We start from the raw sequence: 19,781 nt of genomic DNA, 5'->3' as shown, positions 1-19,781 counted from the left end.
AGAATTATTTTTGTACAGGGAGGGGCTCCTTCCTGTACAAAAACAATTCCCTGCAGCATATTTCTTTTTATATGTGTGCTGCAGAATGCAGGACTCATAGAAAGGAGAAGTAACAAGGAGAAATAAAGATATTACTCCTCATTACAAATCTCCTGGGAAGGCGTATCATTTTGGCATCTTCCCAGATCTACCAGTAATGGTAAATCTGGGAATGCATCAAAATCCATGGTTGTTGCGTGTGAATACCCATGCAGCGCCCATGGAACACTTCCCTGGGCAGAGTAACGTAATGAAGTGATTTGCCCTGTGTTGCTTTACTTCTGATTTATCAAGCCACTCATGGCCAAGCAAAGTGGGCTTGCGTGGTTGGATAAATCACATTATTTAGTTTACGTTGGGTATGAACCACATTGCATGGTGCAAATGCGATGCAAACCCCTTCATATATGCCCCTTGGTGCTTTGTGCTTTTTGGCGCTATTTACCCTTGTACATATTTGGTTCCACTGATTGGATTTTGTTTCATTTATTTAAACGTTCTCTATGGGGTCCATTAGGATGGCGGGTGGATTGCCCCCGCCAATGCTGGCGGTAGCCACCGCCAGCCTGGCAGGGGCAATCCGCCCGCCATCCTTCCCTGTATTCCCCTCCGCCATATTAGAATGGCGGAGGGACCACGGCGGAGCAAAACACCGCCCGCCACTTTTCCGCCCCGGTCGCATTGCGGCCGGGGCGGAAAATGATTAATGTGGTGAACGGGCACATCCTAATGCTGGCGTCGGAACCCCCGCCCTTAAGGCGGGCGGTCCCGTTTACCGATAGGGTGGCGGCCTAATGGACCCCTATGTGTCTAATCTGATGGGGTTCTCCTTGTGTTGTGTTTTCACTTTATTACTGTTTGAAAAGGTGCATAAATACTTTACACATTGCTTGTAAGTTAAGCCTGACTGCTCTGTGACAACCTACCAGAGGGATGAACACAAGTTAATTTGGGGTTTGCTTGTGACTTCACCCTAACAAGGATTGTGGTTGTTTGAGTAGGGTTTCAACCCCTCAACCAGTAATCCTCAGAGTTGAAAACAGAAAATGCTTTAGTAGTCCTGCCCGCCTATGCTTAACTAATATCCTATAAGTAGTCATGTCCATTGAATCAAGTTCCAATTGGCAGTTCTTAATCAGAGATTGCGAGAAAGGACATATTCTGGAGTGCTCCTCCACCTTTTGAGATTGGTCTTTTCTGTTAGTTTGACTATGGGCACTGTGACACAGGCATTCAATCTCACAGGTAATGTCATTCTTCACCAAAATGATGCTAAATTGCCTACACCAAATTAGCTTATTTACTTCTCCAAAGCGCCATAGTAAGATACCACAGGAGGAGCAATGGTGTGAAACTTAATGCCATGTGTGGGCTGCAGCGTAAATTCATACCATTCACTTTTGTGGGTTGAATACTTGGTTTCAGATTCATCTTTTTTGCCTGGCTGGTGGCAGTTTCAAGCCTTGCTATAACACGTCAGAGGAAAGTGTTCTGTGATATGCAAAAACGTCTTTAATAAAGTAGATAAGTTATCCCTAAGTGTGCATTGTAGCCCAAAAAACTGGCTTTTATGTGTAAAGGTGGTATATGGTAAAAATTAAAGAACTACACAATATTATTTTTTCTATATATTTAACAATGTGTTGTTCCATTGGAGAGGTGTGATTAAAAGATAAATGCAGAGTTTAGACATTGATAATGATAAAAGCTTGAGTTAAAGTTTTCTAATATATATATATAAAAATCGGAGTTCACTGGTAAACATAGGTTTTTAATTAATATACTGAAAAGGCAATTTTTTATATTTATACTTTGTGATACTTTGAGTCTCCAACAGTAATGATTTCGTTTCTGCTGGGCTTTCTTCCTGGCAGTGATTAAGCCTTGATGACGTATGTAATGATCAGCTACCACTAAAAAGGAGAGAGAAATTAAGTATGGTTTATGTGTCACAGCCACTGACTTCGAAAAGTGATATTTGGGATTGGACAGGAAAGGAAGGCCAAATGGATTGTAACATGAAAATGCAAGTAGGACTTGGTATATAACAAGCCCTGTCCAAGGTAGGTTCTCTCCTCCATGATTCTGATCATAGTAGTGGATACACCTCTTCTCACATCTGGTCGAGGGGCGTGTTATCGCATTTACGTAGGGCATAACCTGCGAGGAGACAAGAAGCTGTGAATGTTGGGTCCAACTGAGGTCATCTTGGACAAAGAATTCTGGGATCGTTTGCAGGCAGGCAATACAGGAAGTACTGCAAAAGCGGGATAGATGTTGGTGGGAATTTTGCAAACACTGAGTTAGGGAATGCACCAATCACTGACTAGTACATAGTATAAAAATTAAACCACACCATCAGCTCATCAGAAAATTCCAGAACCTTCTGGGACACGGAACAAATAGGTAGATTGTGCCTTGCCTGCCTGTGGAAAAGACTGCAGTACGCCGTTCTTTCCACTTGAATGCACAGACTAGATGTGCTATCTAAGGGTCCATTGGTTGGCTTCCTCCACCTCCTGCAGCACAAAAATGACTGAAGAATGGTTCTATCCTGTGTGCAGGAACAAGCTGCCCTTTTAAGAGTAGACGGTGGAAGTCTTGACTAGAGTGGGACCTGGAATTTGCTGGTCATTCCCAGTGTGAGGACCGTGAAATGGGGCTGCAGAAGCTTCCTTCATCTGACCCCTAAACTTTGGAAGACTCTGCCTTTTACTCTGAGAAGCCAAACAAACAAACAACTGTTCAGAAAGGCACTGAAAACTTGGCTGTTCGTGCCCAACTGCTGACCTCTCTTCACCTCCTTGCCCAGGTTATGACAGCTCTAACGCTAAGATTTCTCGGCATACACTCGCTTTATAAAACTTTCCTTTCATTTCAATCTAGGGTCTTTCCATAGAAAGGCTGGGGGTGTATGAAAGAGGCCAGGACTCAGATTTTCAGTATCACTTAAAGGGGAATATTTTTGACCTCTACTGTGAGGTGGGAAATATAAGGTTCTAACCCCGTGAGCCCCATGTTGCCTACAGGCTCATCAATAGACCTACTGCAGGTTTCCGATCACCAAAAAGAGATTGCTGTCTGAGCATAGAACTCTGAAATGACAAAGTGACAAAGTCATTCGATCACTAGTGGTGATCGAATGACCTTTGTGGTGGCTGTAAATATGTTCCTGATTATTCTAAATTGTTTTTGCAATTTTATTGTATTATATCCTGCTTGCTATTAATTGAACGTATTTTGGAATTTTATTGGATTTTATCTTGCTTAGTATGCTAAAATCTGTCTAATATTTCACTAGCTAATGCTGAAGCAGAAGGAGTTGAGCAGGTTTTTCTTGATGTTCTGTGTTGTAGCCTAACAAGAAAGTGTTTATTGAATCAGTAAGGTGCAGTTCTCCCAAATTAGTAACCCACATTTTTCAGACACCTAACCCAGTGCACCCTCATTTATTTTTTATTTTATTTATTTGGAACATTTATATAGCGCAACAGATGCTTCATCGAAGAGGCGTCCCGGCGCTAGTAGACATGCCAACGGAGTGCAGAAGCTAGGCCCTGGAAGAGGAGGCTAGGCCCTGGAAAATAAGAAGGTTTTTATCACTTTACAGAAGGACAGAAGGCAGTCAAGACGGCGAATGTACACAGGGAGGGAGTTCCATAGTTTGGAAGCAAGATACCGAAAGGACCGACCCTCTGCTCTAAGCCGCTTCACCAGGGGAACCATGGCAAGGAAGTGCTCGGCCGAGCGCAGCTGGCGTGTAGGTACATAGGGAATCAGCAAATTAGACAGAATCTCAGGAGAGGACCTTTCTTAGGATTTTAAAGGTCAGACAAAGTACCTTAAAATCGATCCTACGGGGCACAGGCAGCCAGTGCAGGCACCGCAGGGCACCCGTCGCAGAACACGTTCTAGGGAGCCGCAAAAGGACTCGGGCAGCAGCATTCTGCACCCTTAAATGACGCGTAACTTCCGCCTTATTGGCTCCCAATAAAAGAGAATTAGCATAATCCACCCTGGACAAAATAGTTGCTTGGACTATCAGCTGGCGGGTGGGAGGATCAAAGAAACCAAGCTAAGGTCGTAATCCTCGGAGGAGACCGAAGCAAGAGCCCGCGATCTTCTTGGTATACTCTTGGAAATCCAGCTTGGTGTCGAATCAGACCCCTACGTTTTTCACAGCCAACTTTGGGGTAGGGGCACAACCCATAGAATCCGGCCACCAATGTTTGCTCCATAGTCCCTTGTCTTTCCCCATCAATAGCACCTCTGATTTCTTCGCATTGAGTTGCAAGCAGTTAGTGGTCATCCACTGTGCAACCGCAAGGCCAGCCTGAAACTGCGCGGCATCCCGAGAGTGGTCTTCAGAAAGGGCCACCACCAGCTGTATGTCATCAGCGTACGAAATCACAGTCAGACCGTGGGCTCTTGCTACCGCAGTCAGAGGTTGCACATAGAGGTTAAACAGGACCGGGCTTAAAGCCGAGCCCTGAGGAACCCCCTGCTTGATGGCATGAGCATGGGAGAGGAAGGGGGGGAGGGGGGCGCGACCTGAAAAGATCTGTCAGATAGAAAAGAACGGAACCGCTCTAGGGCCGGACCTACCACCCCCACCTCTTCTAAGCGGCGCAAGAGGATCTTATGGGAGACTGTGTTGAACGCTGCGCTGAGGTCGAGCAGGATGAGAGCCGCAGTCTGTCCCTCATCCAGGATGGTACGAAGATGTTCACATACTGCTACAAGTGCGGTCTTGGTGGTATGGCCAGGACGGAACCCATTCTGGGAGCAATCTAAGGTGCCAATATTGCTCAGGTGGCCAGAGAGAGTGTTATTAACGTGGGCTTCAGCAACTTTTGCGACCCAGGGTAGCAGGGATATGGGGCGAAAGTTTTCTAGCTGAGCAGGGTCCAGAGTAGATTTTTTCAGCAAGGGGACCACCCTCGCAGTTTTCCAAGGTATGGGCACTACTGCTGTAGAAAAAGAAGAATTTATGATCTGGCATATAGGTGACAGTAGCACAGGTAGAGCATCTCTGAATTGGACGGGTTTCATAGGATCGATAGGGGAGCCCGATTTGACCCTCTTACTCAACGTAAGGAATTCGTCATGGGACATAGGAGGGATAGCAGCTAAGGCAGTATTGGGCCGAAGAGTAGCAGTGGGAGCAAGGTCAGTAGGGGCAGTGACAAAGGATTTATAGATGGTCTCAACCTTTTGAACAAAGAAAGTAGCTAGCTCCTCACATTGCCGCTCAGACGTAATACATGCTGTAGCGGGATCTTTCCGGGTTTTAAAATCATGGAGTATTTTAAAAATGCTTTTAACAGGATTGTTGCTGGCCTTAATCTCCTTCGTTAGAAAGGCCGAACGGGCCTGATGTATAGCCTTGTGACAGCGTTTGATCGCTTCCTGATAAAGCTTTTTTGCCCCAGGATCATATGCCTTTCTCCAAGCGCATTCTAGCTTTTTACAAAAACTGCGTAAAGCCGCCAAAGAGTCTTTGAACCAGGGATTAGACTTTAAACAATGGCCCTTCAACCATTTGGCTGGAATCAGGGAGTCTAGAGCCTGGAGTATCCAGATACAGAAAGTGTTATAAGCTTGCTCTGGGTCAGTGTCGAAAATAGGGCAGGAGGATGTCAAAATGGAACAAATATCTTTTATGTTAAGTTTATGCCAGCACCGTCTAAGAGTGGCCTTAAGGCTCGCTCTAGGTGTGACCGTGGAAAGGGGGACAAAGATAGTGACTAAAAAATGATCAGTCCAACACATCTTGCTAGGAGTCCCCACCATAAGAGAAGGGATGTTGGAGAACACCGGATCGAGTAAATGCCCGGCTGAATGGGTGGGACCCACTACCGACTGTATTAATTGGCAGGTGGCAAAATCAGTAAGCAATCTGCTGATATCAGATCTTGAAAGTAGTGATTTGCTTTCTACGTTGTAATAACTTTGCTTTATTCCTATATTTTTGTATTCTATTTGATTCTCTCTGTTTTTTTTACTCAATAGGCCACTCAGCACTCAAATGATCAACACATTAGGCATCAAAATATTACACTCCATTTGATGCCTCAATTAAACATTCCCATTTCCCAGTTTTCTCCAAATATTGATCTTTGGTGAAGGCATTGTATAGATGGTATTCTATTTAGATCATCTGAATAAGCTGTATCTCCAATTTGATTGTAATGCAAAGCTTTGGCACAGGCAGGGCATTTAAAAGGACTAAGGTTCTGATTACGACTTTGGTGTCACACCAGTGCCTCCCTGCCACACCGCAAAAGCAGACCGCCGACCGCTAGCCAGATTAGGAGTTTTGTCCTGGTCTAGTGGGTGGAGCTTTGGCGTTCCCAGGCAGTGACCCTTACAAAGGCACCACAATGGGAATGCAAAAGCACATTCCTAAATGGACTAAAATGGACAATGTTGGACATTTTGGTCTGTGCAGGAACATGGGGGTTTATACAGACAGAGGGGCACACCATGTGCACCCATGCATGCACCCCTGTGCAAAGAGGCTCCAGGGGCCCTGCAGTGCCTCCTTAGTTTCTTCACCGCCACACTTGCCATGGCATGGCAGGCTTACTGCCATGAAAAGGAGGGCTGTGAGTAAATTCATAGTATGCTTGGTGGTGCAACAGCTAACCAGCCAGCATATTATGGCCTCTGATTGCTGTGCCACTGCCACAGGATAAAGGATCTCAGCGGTAGCAGTGTTCCTGTGTCGGTCCCACCACCATCGTCATAATACAGCAGGTGGCCTGCCAGTCTTTTGGTTCAGGGACCACCATCATGTGTTTGGCTTTCCCATAGACCACCTAACTCGAAATTAGACCCATAGTCTCTTCTTGTTACAGCACCTGAAAAATATCCATTGCATTATTTAGGCAAACAATCATCTAAACTTATATGGGGCTATTCACAAGGGTAATTTTCACTGATTTAGTTACAAATGTAAGTTTACTCTTAAACTTTTAAGTAACTTACTTTTGGCAATGCATCATTTACGAGTGTAAAGATACTCAAAGGTTTCTCATACGTGTCTCTACCCCTTGCACGAGGCAGATTTTTTGGGGGGATTTTATACAGTGCAAACTAGACCCAAAGGTATCAGATCGGTTTACATGAGCACGAGTTACGTTACAGACATACACATTCATTTTTGTTAGGCACAGAGAGATTACGTGATTTGCTCAGAATCACAGGTCGACCACTATAGCCGTTATGCCACATCCTTGCCCAGATTTATGAGAGTAAGTTGCCATCACCCTCCCAATGGACAAAATGAAGGTAGGTACTTAAAATAGAACATATAGGCAATAATGGTAAATTAGAATAATATATTCCAATTTCTTAAATGCATTTATAATATGCATTTATTGTTAAAAAATGTGAACCGTTCCACAGTAAATATTATTTTATGGTAACAAATGTATTAACTTTTTGTTAAAAAATAAATGCACCTTAAATATTGGCTAAAATAGATAATAAAAAAATTTAAATACAATATTTTGTAATTTTTAATACATTTTAAATGCATATAAGCATTTAGTATAGGTTACATTTTTCATAAATCTTAAATGTAATGTAATATTTAAATTAATCAAATATTTAGTTCAAAATTTAGTTTTACATTTCTTTTTCACATTTAATATACATATATGGCCAAATGGGTAGAGGTGATTAGGTATAGGAAAAACAAACAATGTTTTAGATGTATAATAAAATAAAAATGCTATAGCACTAATTAACTTAATTAATTATTTGTAATTAATATTATATTAAATATAAATGATTTTTCTGAAGTTAAAATTAAAAAACATAAAAATCCACCTAAAGTAAAAAATATATACTTTTTATTATGAACTTACAAATGTGATGTGATGTGCAAAATTAATTAATCATAATTAAATTACTTTTGAACTATACTAATGTTCCATTAATTGTTAAAACTAAAACACGTGAATGAAAATGTATTAAAAGAAAAAATATGTTTTATTTTTAGATACTTTTCTTAACAATAAATAACATTTATTTGCATTTTAACTGGTTTAAATATTTTGCTTTAATTTACCATGTTTTCTTATGAGATTTTATTTTAACAGCGTTCTTTCATTATTTTCTATGACAGGGTATTGCAGGGTATTGTAGCACAACCAGTTGGCCATAACTGGTGCTGGACTTACTTCAGCTCTGAGCTGTAGTACTTTTACACAATCGGCTCGTGCAGGTAAGAGTGATGGGGCAGGGCATGGTGGGGGTGTCAATAGACAAAGACGAGGTAGTTAAATAAAAATAAAAAACAAATACTTTGTGCTCTCTGACAACTAAACTTACATGTGTGAGAATCTCCCCATAGAAAAAATTGGAGAGTTGGAGATTTACATTTGTAAGTTTGTGAATTGCATTTTGTAATAAGTAGTACAACAGTAGTTCTGCCTTAAATACTATGAAATGCAGTTTGTGAATGGGCTCATATACATTTGATGATGCTTCAATAATTACCTGCATTTCAATTCTTTTCAGCGCAGCATTGCGTTGCACTTCTGCAATATCTCCAACTGCCAAACCAATCTAAAGTAAGACACAAAATAATATTGTCATCTTCACATGGTCTCCAATAGCTTCCACACTGATTAAATACTTAGGAATGTAGGCAATAATACACATAGACACAGAGTTACTAATAAAATATGTCAATCAGATGTGAACATATAGGCAGTTAAGCTTGTTAATAAAGGGATTATGCAACTTATAAAGAAACCCAAAAGCTGAAACCCACAACGGTGAAAAATTAATAATAATGGTGATTTTTTTTTATTGATGTGGATTATTTAAAAGGGTAAGGCCCTAATTGTGAGATGGCCAGATTTAGGTGCACGGTCCCAGTTTCTGGCCAGTATCCCTGCACCTAAGTCTGGGTGTTACAAGATATTATCCCTTGTAATTGAAAAAAACCATGAAGACTTTGGATTTTCAGCTTCTTTTCTATATTTTTACCAAGATTCTGGGGCAAGTTCCCTGATTTTTATCACCTGTTTAAGAAGCACTCCATTATAATGATATATCACAACACTAGTAATAACTAGTAATATTTAAGAAACAAATACAAATGCAATTATCATCATCATCATTATTATATATTAATAATATTTAATAATAATTTATATGTGTACTCATTTTTACTCTAAATACTAGGCTTTCCTTTTCAATAAACTTGTCTTTGTGCCACACATCAGCTTTTGGCCATTAAAAAGTGCTTTAATTTTGATCACAAATAACATCATATAATTTTTAGTAACTCAAATATTTTTTCCCTAAAGGCAGCATTCCAATTTCCTACAATTCCTCATTTGGTTTTTGTTGTTTTAGTTTGGGCTTTTCTATTGTGCAAACCAAGCAACGGGCTACACAGGAAGCAAGCTGAAAAGGGGGAAGTACAGAGGTGGACCAAGAGCAAATGACTGGGTGAGATGTCAGCCTATCATAACTATCTCCCAGCCCAACATTTTTGGCAGGTACCATGAGTTCGAACTTCAAGGCACCTATGGCCCATAAACAATATAATATAAAGAAAATATAAATCCATTAGTATTTGCAAAGCACGCTAATCACCCCGGGTTGTATCCAGGCACTGTAAACATCCAGGCCTTGAAGCTGCCCCTTAATTCAGCAAGGGAGGAAGAGGTTTGGAGGTTGATAGGGAGATCATTCCAGGCCTTAGCAGCAAAATCGGAGAGGACACCTTCTCTGGCTCAAGAACGATGGATGTGGGGGCGGTGGCAAGAGCCATGGAGGCAGACCGCTGGTGTTTAGTGGGGTCGTGGAAAGGCCAGGTGGTTGTTTAGGTATACAGGTCCCATGTTGTGGAGGGCTTTGTAGGTGCGCGTAAGCAGTTTGAAAGGGCATCTCCTCTTGATAGAGAACGAGTGAAGGCTACGGAGGTGGGGGATGATGTTGGATCGGATGGGCAGGTCCAGGAGAATTCTTGCTGCTGTGCTCTTGATAGTTAAGAGGCGTTGGAGGAGGAGGGAGGTGAATCCAGCATAGAGGGTGTTCCCGTAGTCAAGTCAGCTTGTATGAAGGTTCTTCTGGTGTCTGTTGGGATCCATCTGAAGATCTTACAGAAGGTACTGAAGCAGGTTGGGCCACAGAGTTGACCTGTTGTTGTGAGAGCTCACTGTCAATGATGATACCATGGTGCAGAGACATACACTAAAAGAAACTCTCCCATTGACATGGTCAGATCATTCGTTAATAAAGTTCAACCTCTCAGTCCCCACTGTCAGGCATGGGAGGACTACAAAGCCCCCTCCCTCAACCTACATAGAGTAGAATAAAGTAGATAAAATTGCCCTCTAAACACACCTGGAGGATTTACGACCATTACTTAATGTTCACCCAGATTTAGTTGTCACCAAATACACCGACTGGCTTAACGACACTGCTAAGGCATCTGTGCCTACAAAAAAAGTCTCAGGGAATAGGAGTATCCTTTCTGCCCCATGGTTTTCTGATGCACTGAGGAAGGAAAAACAAAAGTGCAGCCGATTGGAAAGGCGTTGGAGAACAAACTATCACACAGTTGATAAAGAGGCGTATAAAACTGCCCTAACACAATATAAAAACCTACTGATATCTAAAACACTAAACAGATTGAGAAAGCAAAACACTCCTCAAAAGAGCTATTCAGGGTAGTAAATCAGCTGGCAGAACCCCAAGACCACAGGGATTAAGGGCGATCAAATGTTTTGTGACGATATCGCAACAGCCTTTAAAGCCAAAGCCCTGGATATTTATATGGCCTTTGTCCACCTTCCCACCACTCTACCAATAAGCCCTGAGTCCATAAACAACACCCTCGTTGGTTTCCCAATCACTGGTGCTATCCAGACTCGACTATGGGAATGCCACCCTCACTGGTACAACAAAATCTCACCTAGCTCCCTCAAAACTACTCTCAACGCAGCAGCTAGAATGGTCACTGGAATCAGGAAATATGACCACATCTCACCAGCACTCAGGGAACTAAAATGGCTCCCAATCGAACTGCGTGCCAGTTTCAGAACTGCCTGTCTCACACACAAAGCCCTGCACACAGGAAAACCTGAGTATTTGGCTGCTAAACTCAAGAGGGCTGTTCAGACAAGGAACCTCAGGAGCTCCAGCACCCTACTACTCATCCCAATGAAAACAAGCAAACAAAAAACTGCCGCACAGTCCTTCGCCGGAAAAGCAGCCAAAATCTGGATCGCCATCCCGGTCGGTATCAGGACTATCTCGTCCTTCACAAAAAACACCTAAAAGTCCTTTTCCTCAACTGCTCCCTCCCAAATGGATAGCCGCCATCTAAACGCAAATCCCTGCTTGTCTCCCCCAGACATTGTAGCTCTAAGACTTATCTCCTCCCTGCTATTTGACACCGAACTGCTCCTCCCCCCCTAAGTGGTCCAACCCCAAGACAATGTGCATTCTATGAGGTTATCTCAGGACTCACAAACTACCTCAATGCTGCTCAGCACACTTGGACTTCCAAACCTATATGTAGAATACTGCTTTATTGTATGAACCCCAAGACAACATGCACTCTATGAGATTATCTCAGGACTCACGTACTACCTCAATGCTGCTCAACACACTTGGACTGCCGAACCTATATGTAAAATACTGCTTTATTGTATGAATCTTGCTCAAAAACTTGTGAAGCGCTCCGATACCCTCGGGTCAGGCTAGCGCTATATAAAAGTCCTTAATAAATAATTAAATGAATTCTTCCCTACATCATTAGAGGCAGTGGAAAACATATAGGAGACGCAAAGTCGGGGTCTCCTTCTGAACCATGCCCACCCGCCTTTTTGAAAGAGATAGCGGAAGTGGTGAGCCCGAGTCTCACAGAAATGTTCAACTCCATGTTTAACTCAGGCGATTTTCAATCTAGATGGAAAGACTCCTCTATCCTCCCATTGCTAAAAAAACACAATCTGGATGGGTCTAAACCGAACAACTATCATCCCATAGCCCAGCTGCCGCTACCAGACAAAATAGTCAAACAAATTATGAACACTCAACTATCCCAATTGATTCATGAAAAATATCTGCTCGATCACCCCCAGTTTGGCTTCTGTCACGAGCATAATATGGAAACGGCACTCATCAAAGCCACTGAGGAGATCAGAGCGGTGATGCATAGAGGGGGTACAGCCACCCTTGTACTCCTTGATTTGTCAGCCACTTTCGACACTGTGGTCACTCCCTCCTGTGGCAGCGGCTGGAGAACCTGGGGGTCAGGGAATGGCATTAGCCCTGCTCTCCTCCTTGCTCAAGCACAGGAGACTAACAGTAGCGGTAGATGGGTATTACTCAGCACCCTACACCTTCCCGTGCAGAGTTCCACAGGGCTCTTTATGTTTATGTTTCGGAACTTGAGCCACTGATCAGGGATTTTAGGTTTAGCCTGACATCCTATGCCGACGATACCCAGATAGTGGTTGCTGCCTATAGAAATCAGGCCTCTCCTGCTCTTCAATTTCAGAATTGCATGAGTGCAATAAATAGTTGGATGGGTACACATTATCTCAAACTCAATTCTGAAAAAAACAAGGTCCTAATTTTTGGCAACATGCAACCCAGCTGAGACAACTTGTGGTGGATGGCAGAGATGGGTGAGCAACCAAAACCAGCGCAAGGTTAAAAATTTGGGAGTATGGTTCGACAACAAACTAGCACTCTCACAGCAGACAAATGTCATTGTGTCTGCCTCCCATTTTCTCATTAAGAAAATAAGGAAGATCTTTCCTTACATCCCGCAGACACTAGGAAGACAGTGATATCATCCCTAATTCAGTCAAAATTGGACTATTGCAATGGGCTATTTTTGAACATACAGAAGCAATATCTAAACAAGCTCAAGCCATGCTTGAATTGAGCTATCCTGTGGAGATGAATCTTCTTTATATACCTGCTCAAAATGATCAAAAAAGGCTGCCTCAATATCAAGAGCGTTCTCCGAGATCTCACCCAAAGTACCATACAAGACTCCTTTGATCCTATTTCTGCTTTGTTCTTTTTTGGTTTTCCAGGCCAGGAGCTTCCCGCTAGCTTCCCCATATTCAAATCGAGCAAGAGTACTAGCCTGCCAACGTTTCCTAACTCTAGCATCCAGTACCTCTTCTAATTGTGATTTACAGGCTGAAAGCTCCCCCTGAATAATTGCCTTAAATGGTTGATTCTGAGCTAAAAAATCATGTTCTAACTTGGCGATCATGTTCTAACTTGGCGACCAAGGATGTCCTTGCAAAGCCATTGTTGGATGCGGATATAAAATACTGGTCCCAGTTAATGCCCGAGGGGTCGTTATTACGATGGGATGAGATTTCCATTTTGACTGAGAGCAATTTATGCAAGTTTAAATATCTCCAAATTAAGAGCTGAGTCAGGCGGTGGGGTCAGCAGTGGGAGCAACAAATGTCTTGGAGAAACTGCTTCATGAGAAGAGCAGCAAGGTAAAGACAGCAACCTTGTATTGGACTATCTTGGAAGCAGAGGATGGTAATTTCATCTTGCCAGTCCAGTTATGGGGAGACCACGTTCCTGATAAAGATGCAGATGAACTATGGCAAGTATCCTTTGATTTATTACACACCACAGTATCTCCTGCCAATTTAAAACAGAACCATTTGTTTTCTCTTCACAGAGCATATTGGTCCCCAGCTAAGCTTTCTAAATTTTCGAAAGGTACCATCCCCTGCTATCCAAAGTGCCAGCAGGAAAAAGCGGATGATCTTCATAGGTTTTAAACGTGCCCTGTTTTGCATAATTTTTGGTGTGCGGTATGTGAAGGTATGGAAATTTTGTTTAATTTTGACATACAGGTGAGCGTAATACTAATCTTTTTTGGTATTTTTTCTAATTATGAATCACTTTCTCGAGACGTTAACAAGCTGTTGTTATATTTAATTATACTCACTCGTAGAGAAATTTGTAAATCCTGCTTAAAAGATACCGCACCAACCTATTTAGATTGGATTAATGCAATAAAACACACATTGAACCTTGATAGGGTAAATTGGAAAAGGAAAAAGCACTTCTGGATCCCCTGTATTGCCTGGTTGGATAAGCTGTGAGCATTGACCTAAATTGTCCAATGATTATGCCTTTTTGCAGAACAAAATACCCTAGGATCAGTCCCATGGATGGCAAGATAGAAGAACTGAACTGACCATTTTTTAGGGTATCTGCGGAAAGTGCATCCATTAAGATGTTCGGAGTCCATCATAGGTGGTGGTGTTTATCTGCTGCGTAGCGGATGGTATCGACAAAATGTACCCTGAGAATATCATTGGCGTATGTGGCCAAAAAAAATAAATATCTAAAAAAGCTTCAGACTGTTCAAAACTCACCGGCTCGGCTGCTGGTCAACATCCCCAGGCACAAATCTGTCTCCAAAGAGATTCGTGGCCTGCAATGGCTCCTGGTAACACAAAGTATCAACTTTAAGGCCCTTTGTTTGGCATACAAGGCACTTAGCCACACAGGACCTTACTTTCTCTAAAGTCTCATTGTCTGGTATGAACCAGCCAGACAACTTCCCTCTACAGAGGCCAGACTCCTGACAGTATCTACAATTCGTTCTTCTCACTGGGGCGGCCGTAGTTTCCTCTACGGCATCGCTAAACTCTGGAATACGCTCCCGAGTGAGTTCAGAAGAAAAAAGGATAGTAGCTTGAGGGTGTTGCAGTAGATACCAATGTGGTGAAGTCTTTAGATGGGGAGGTGGTGGGAGACTGTGTTGAGGGCGGCTGACAGTTCGAGGTGGATTAGGGTTGCTGACTCGCTATGGTCAAGGATGGTTCTGACATCATCCATGGCAGCTATAAGTGCGTTTTCTGTGCTGTGGTTCAAGCGGAAGCGGGATTGGGAGGGGTCATGCAGATGGCTGGATTCCATGTAGTCTGTGAGTTGGAGGTTGGCGGCTTTCTCTAGAACCTTGGGCGGGAAGGGGAGGAGCGAGAAGGGGCAGTAGTTCTTGAGGTCTGATGGGTCCTCTGTGGGTTTCTTCAGTAGTGATTTCACTTTGGCATGCTTCCAGTATTCTGAGAAGGTGGCGGATCTGAAGGCTGAGTTGATGATGCTGGTGAGGAGAGGTCTGATTTATTTTAGTCCAAGGTTGAAGGCATGGTGTGGGAAGGGGTAGGAGATCATGATGAAGGTTGTGGTTTTGGTGCAGAGAGGTGTTCATCGGCCAGGATGTAGGGCAGCAGGATTGTTGGGGTTTTGGGGACATCAAGATGAAGTAGCTGAGGTTTGAAGTTCTTGTAGATGTTGGAAATCTTGATGCGGAGGAAGTCAGTAAGTGAGTTGCAGAGAGACTGGGAGGGCAGGATGGTGTTTTTGACGGCGTCTGGGGAGAAGAATTCCCAGACAATGTGCAATAGTACTTTAGTGCGGTTGGTGGACTGGAGATGGGTGGCGACTGCAGCCTTCTTTGCTTCTCTGATGGCGTGGTGGTAGGATTTCAGGGCTGTCTTGAATGTTGTGCGGTTGCTTAGGCCTTTTACTTGAGCATCATCATATCTACAGGGGTTGGATTTGTGATGTTCTGCTTTGAGTTCGGGGGAGAACCATTTTACGTACTTGTTGGTTCTCTTGTTGCTGAGGGTTTCGATGGGGAGCAATGGAGTTGACGCTGGTGATGGTCCATTCCAATAGATGTACAGCAGCTTAGTTGATGGTATCGGATGAGTGGAGAGTGGTGGTGATGAGGGTGGTCGTCCATCTGGATTTGGTAATGGTCTTCAAGCTGTTGCGAGCTGTGGGTTGATGGTGGCAAGTCAGACGACTGTGATGGTGAAATGGATGATGCTGTGGTCTGTACCGTTGAACTCAGTTGTGTGGCTGAACCGGATTTTGTTGCTGGACGTGACGATGGGGTCAAGGGTGTGGCCGGCAGTGTGCATGGGATTAGTGACGATCTGGGAGGCCAATGTTCTTCATGGAGTCTAGCAGGGCAACTGGGTTGGTGGCTGAGGGGTCTTTGAGGTGCAAGTTGAGGTCGCTGAGGAAGCAGTACCGGCTGGGTTACAAGGCAAGGGGGATGATGAATTCTGTGATACAGTTACAGAAAGGGGTTCAGGGTACTGGTTGTGTGTAGGTACCTCTCCTGGTTGAGTGGGTGCTGGCTTGGAGGTTGAAACAATACAATTTGAAGAAAAGATTCAATTTCTAGGCCTTTACAATACAGTTGCAAATGACATAACTCTTCTTCACTTTGAATTTAAAAGAAGAAGTACTAGTAATGTGGTGCAAATCTGGATGCAGGGCATTCCAAAGATTAGTTACAGAAACACTGAGCACTTTGATACCAAATACACTACACTTCACATTTAGAACAATCTACTTTGGATCACTAAAGCAGCACAGTTACCATGTACATTCCCTAAATTAAAAATAAACTTTCATATGCTAGGACCTAGTCCTTGAAACCTCTTCCAAGGAACGCCCAGAAGCCCGTTGCTTAATAGGCAGCCAAACAAGGACTTTGTGAAGCTCTGAGACATGGTCAAACTTTCTTAGACCCACCACAAAATGTTTGGAAACTTGGGGAAGTTGCATTAAATCGCATTCTAATATCCACTTTGTGAAATCATTCAAGCAAGTAGTCACATGCCCAGCAGTAGCAGATTCTGCCCACAGATCCCACAAGATGTGTGTGCTATTTGCATGCATTGGAAGCTGGAGTTTATTATGTCTACTGGCATTTATTGAAATGGCTGAGGGTATGTTCATTCAGTTTCACTTTTTGACAATTTCTTAAATATTTTACTTTGGTAGTCAGCAAATACTCATTCCCTTGAATAAACTGATTGATCTGCATGAAACTTGCCATGTAAAACCAAAAGGGGATTTACCTTTTTATAAAGTTCTGTATAGATTTCTGGAACTAGTCCTAAGTTACTAAGACAGCAAACACACTTCCTATTGGAAACTCTGACCTAGTGATGTCCACACTAGTGAAACATCACTTCATTTTCTTCATGTGTATTATTGATTTGAACTGTAATATCCAGTCAGTTTAAATATGGATGAGCAAATAGCAATAGATATAGGCTCAGATAAACATTGCCATCTGTCTTATGTATGAATTAAAGAACTGTATTGCTAAGATGAGTTGCAATAAACAACCATATTCCCATTTTTAAAACTTTCATTCCCACATTAATGCATTTTTTAAATGCAATTTATGAAGTTTTTTAATTCAATGTATGAGTCAGCAACCTATTGTAAATATGCATCACTTGGCACTTTTTTTAGGGTTTACATTTATTACTTAAATGGAATTTAATGAGCATGATTACAACCTTTGAAGATTATCAGATAGGTGTTATGAGGATGATATAAAGCTGTCCTTCAAAATAGATGATACAAGGGTGTATGGATGACAATTGTTAGAGTACAGATTCTCAAGAAGTCCACCGGGTGTTGAATTTCTGGGTTCAATTATAGAATATCGATGTAACAAACATCGGTGTTCTAACTGTGGAAAACAACATTTTGACTGCAAAAATATTGACTCCCATACTTTAACAGGTAAGTACAAAAATAATGTATCAAAAATATCGAGGTTAAAAATATAGATGTAAAAAAATCAATAAAAAATATATAAAACATAAAATAATATACATTGAATACAAATATTACTATATATAACAAATAAACGTGATTAGAAAAAATATAAACACACAAACATAATAATTTATACATATACATATATTTACTTTAAAATAATTCATTATCTATTACCTTTATTTAATTTTTAAACTTTAAACTTTAAAATTAAACAAAAATAATATATATATATAGTATTGTCAAGGCCGGGTCACCCCTCCTGCCAGCCGCCACTCCTGCTGCCTGCCAGCTCCTGCTTCAGCGACCCAGCCGCCGCTGGGCCGCCCGGATCACCCCTCCCGCCTCCCGCGACCTCCTTCAGATACAGAGCGACCCAACCGCCGCTGGGCCGCCCGGACCACCCCGCCTGACGCCTCGCCTGCCCCCGGGCCGAGGCCGCCGCCCAGAAGCTCCCGCCGCTGACTCCCTGCGGCCCCGCCCACCTCCATCCCATTCGCCGGCCCCGCCACCCAGCTGACCCGCCCTCCCAGGCTCCTCACTTAAGGGGCCAGCAGGAGTAGAGCCAGGAGTGACCACTGTGCCTTTGTCAAGGCCGGGTCACCCCTCCTGCCAGCCGCCACTCCTGCTGCCTGCCAGCTCCTGCTTCAGCGACCCAGCCGCCGCTGGGCCGCCCGGATCACCCCTCCCGCCTCCCGCGACCTCCTTCAGATACAGAGCAACCCAACCGCCGCTGGGCCGCCCGGACCACCCCGCCTGACGCCTCGCCTGCCCCCGGGCCGAGGCCGCCGCCCAGAAGCTCCCGCCGCTGACTCCCTGCGGCCCCGCCCACCTCCATCCCATTCGCCGGCCCCGCCACCCAGCTGACCCGCCCTCCCAGGCTCCTCACTTAAGGGGCCAGCAGGAGTAGAGCCAGGAGTGACCACTGTGCCTTTGTCAAGGCCGGGTCACCCCTCCTGCCAGCCGCCACTCCTGCTGCCTGCCAGCTCCTGCTTCAGCGACCCAGCCGCCGCTGGGCCGCCCGGATCACCCCTCCCGCCTCCAGCGACCTCCTTCAGATACAGAGCGACCCAACCGCCGCTGGGCCGCCCGGACCACCCCGCCTGACGCCTCGCCTGCCCCCGGGCCGAGGCCGCCGCCCAGAAGCTCCCGCCGCTGACTCCCTGCGGCCCCGCCCACCTCCATCCCATTCGCCGGCCCCGCCACCCAGCTGACCCGCCCTCCCAGGCTCCTCACTTAAGGGGCCAGCAGGAGTAGAGCCAGGAGTGACCACTGTGCCTTTGTCAAGGCCGGGTCACCCCTCCTGCCAGCCGCCACTCCTGCTGCCTGCCAGCTCCTGCTTCAGCGACCCAGCCGCCGCTGGGCCGCCCGGATCACCCCTCCCGCCTCCCGCGACCTCCTTCAGATACAGAGCGACCCAACCGCCGCTGGGCCGCCCGGACCACCCCGCCTGACGCCTCGCCTGCCCCCGGGCCGAGGCCGCCGCCCAGAAGCTCCCGCCGCTGACTCCCTGCGGCCCCGCCCACCTCCATCCCATTCGCCGGCCCCGCCACCCAGCTGACCCGCCCTCCCAGGCTCCTCACTTAAGGGGCCAGCAGGAGTAGAGCCAGGAGTGACCACTGTGCCTTTGTCAAGGCCGGGTCACCCCTCCTGCCAGCCGCCACTCCTGCTGCCTGCCAGCTCCTGCTTCAGCGACCCAGCCGCCGCTGGGCCGCCCGGATCACCCCTCCCGCCTCCCGCGACCTCCTTCAGATACAGAGCGACCCAACCGCCACTGGGCCGCCCGGACCACCCCGCCTGACGCCTCGCCTGCCCCCGGGCCGAGGCCGCCGCCCAGAAGCTCCCGCCGCTGACTCCCTGCGGCCCCGCCCACCTCCATCCCATTCGCCGGCCCCGCCACCCAGCTGACCCGCCCTCCCAGGCTCCTCACTTATGACGCCCCCAGAGCGACCGCGCAGCGGACGCGCGCAGCGGGAGCACCGAATGAGCGCCGAAGGTGCGCCAAAGGTAAGCCCGTCTGCGCCCGTCCGCGCCTGGACCGCGCCCAGTGCCAGGACCCCTGGCCCCCGCAGACCCCAGCCCACCCGCCGGACGTACGACGCCGCCACCCTCAACGC

General features: G+C 45.1%; 1 protein-coding gene across 1 annotated transcript in view; it reads right to left on the bottom strand.

Moving 5' to 3' along the window:
* Positions 1 to 19,781, bottom strand: part of TRPA1 (transient receptor potential cation channel subfamily A member 1) — an 812,153-nt gene that overhangs the window by 104,853 nt on the left and 687,519 nt on the right. Inside the window, exon 25 of the mRNA XM_078686165.1 lies at positions 8,548 to 8,616. Coding sequence (XP_078542291.1) covers positions 8,548 to 8,616 — 69 coding nt within the window. The remainder of the gene's footprint in view (positions 1 to 8,547; positions 8,617 to 19,781) is intronic.

This window comes from Lissotriton helveticus, chromosome 4_1, assembly GCF_964261635.1.
Source record: "Lissotriton helveticus chromosome 4_1, aLisHel1.1, whole genome shotgun sequence".
NCBI classification, from domain to species: Eukaryota; Metazoa; Chordata; class Amphibia; order Caudata; family Salamandridae; genus Lissotriton; species Lissotriton helveticus.
Note: the sequence above shows the minus strand (reverse complement) of the source record. Positions and strands in the feature narration are given on the sequence as shown.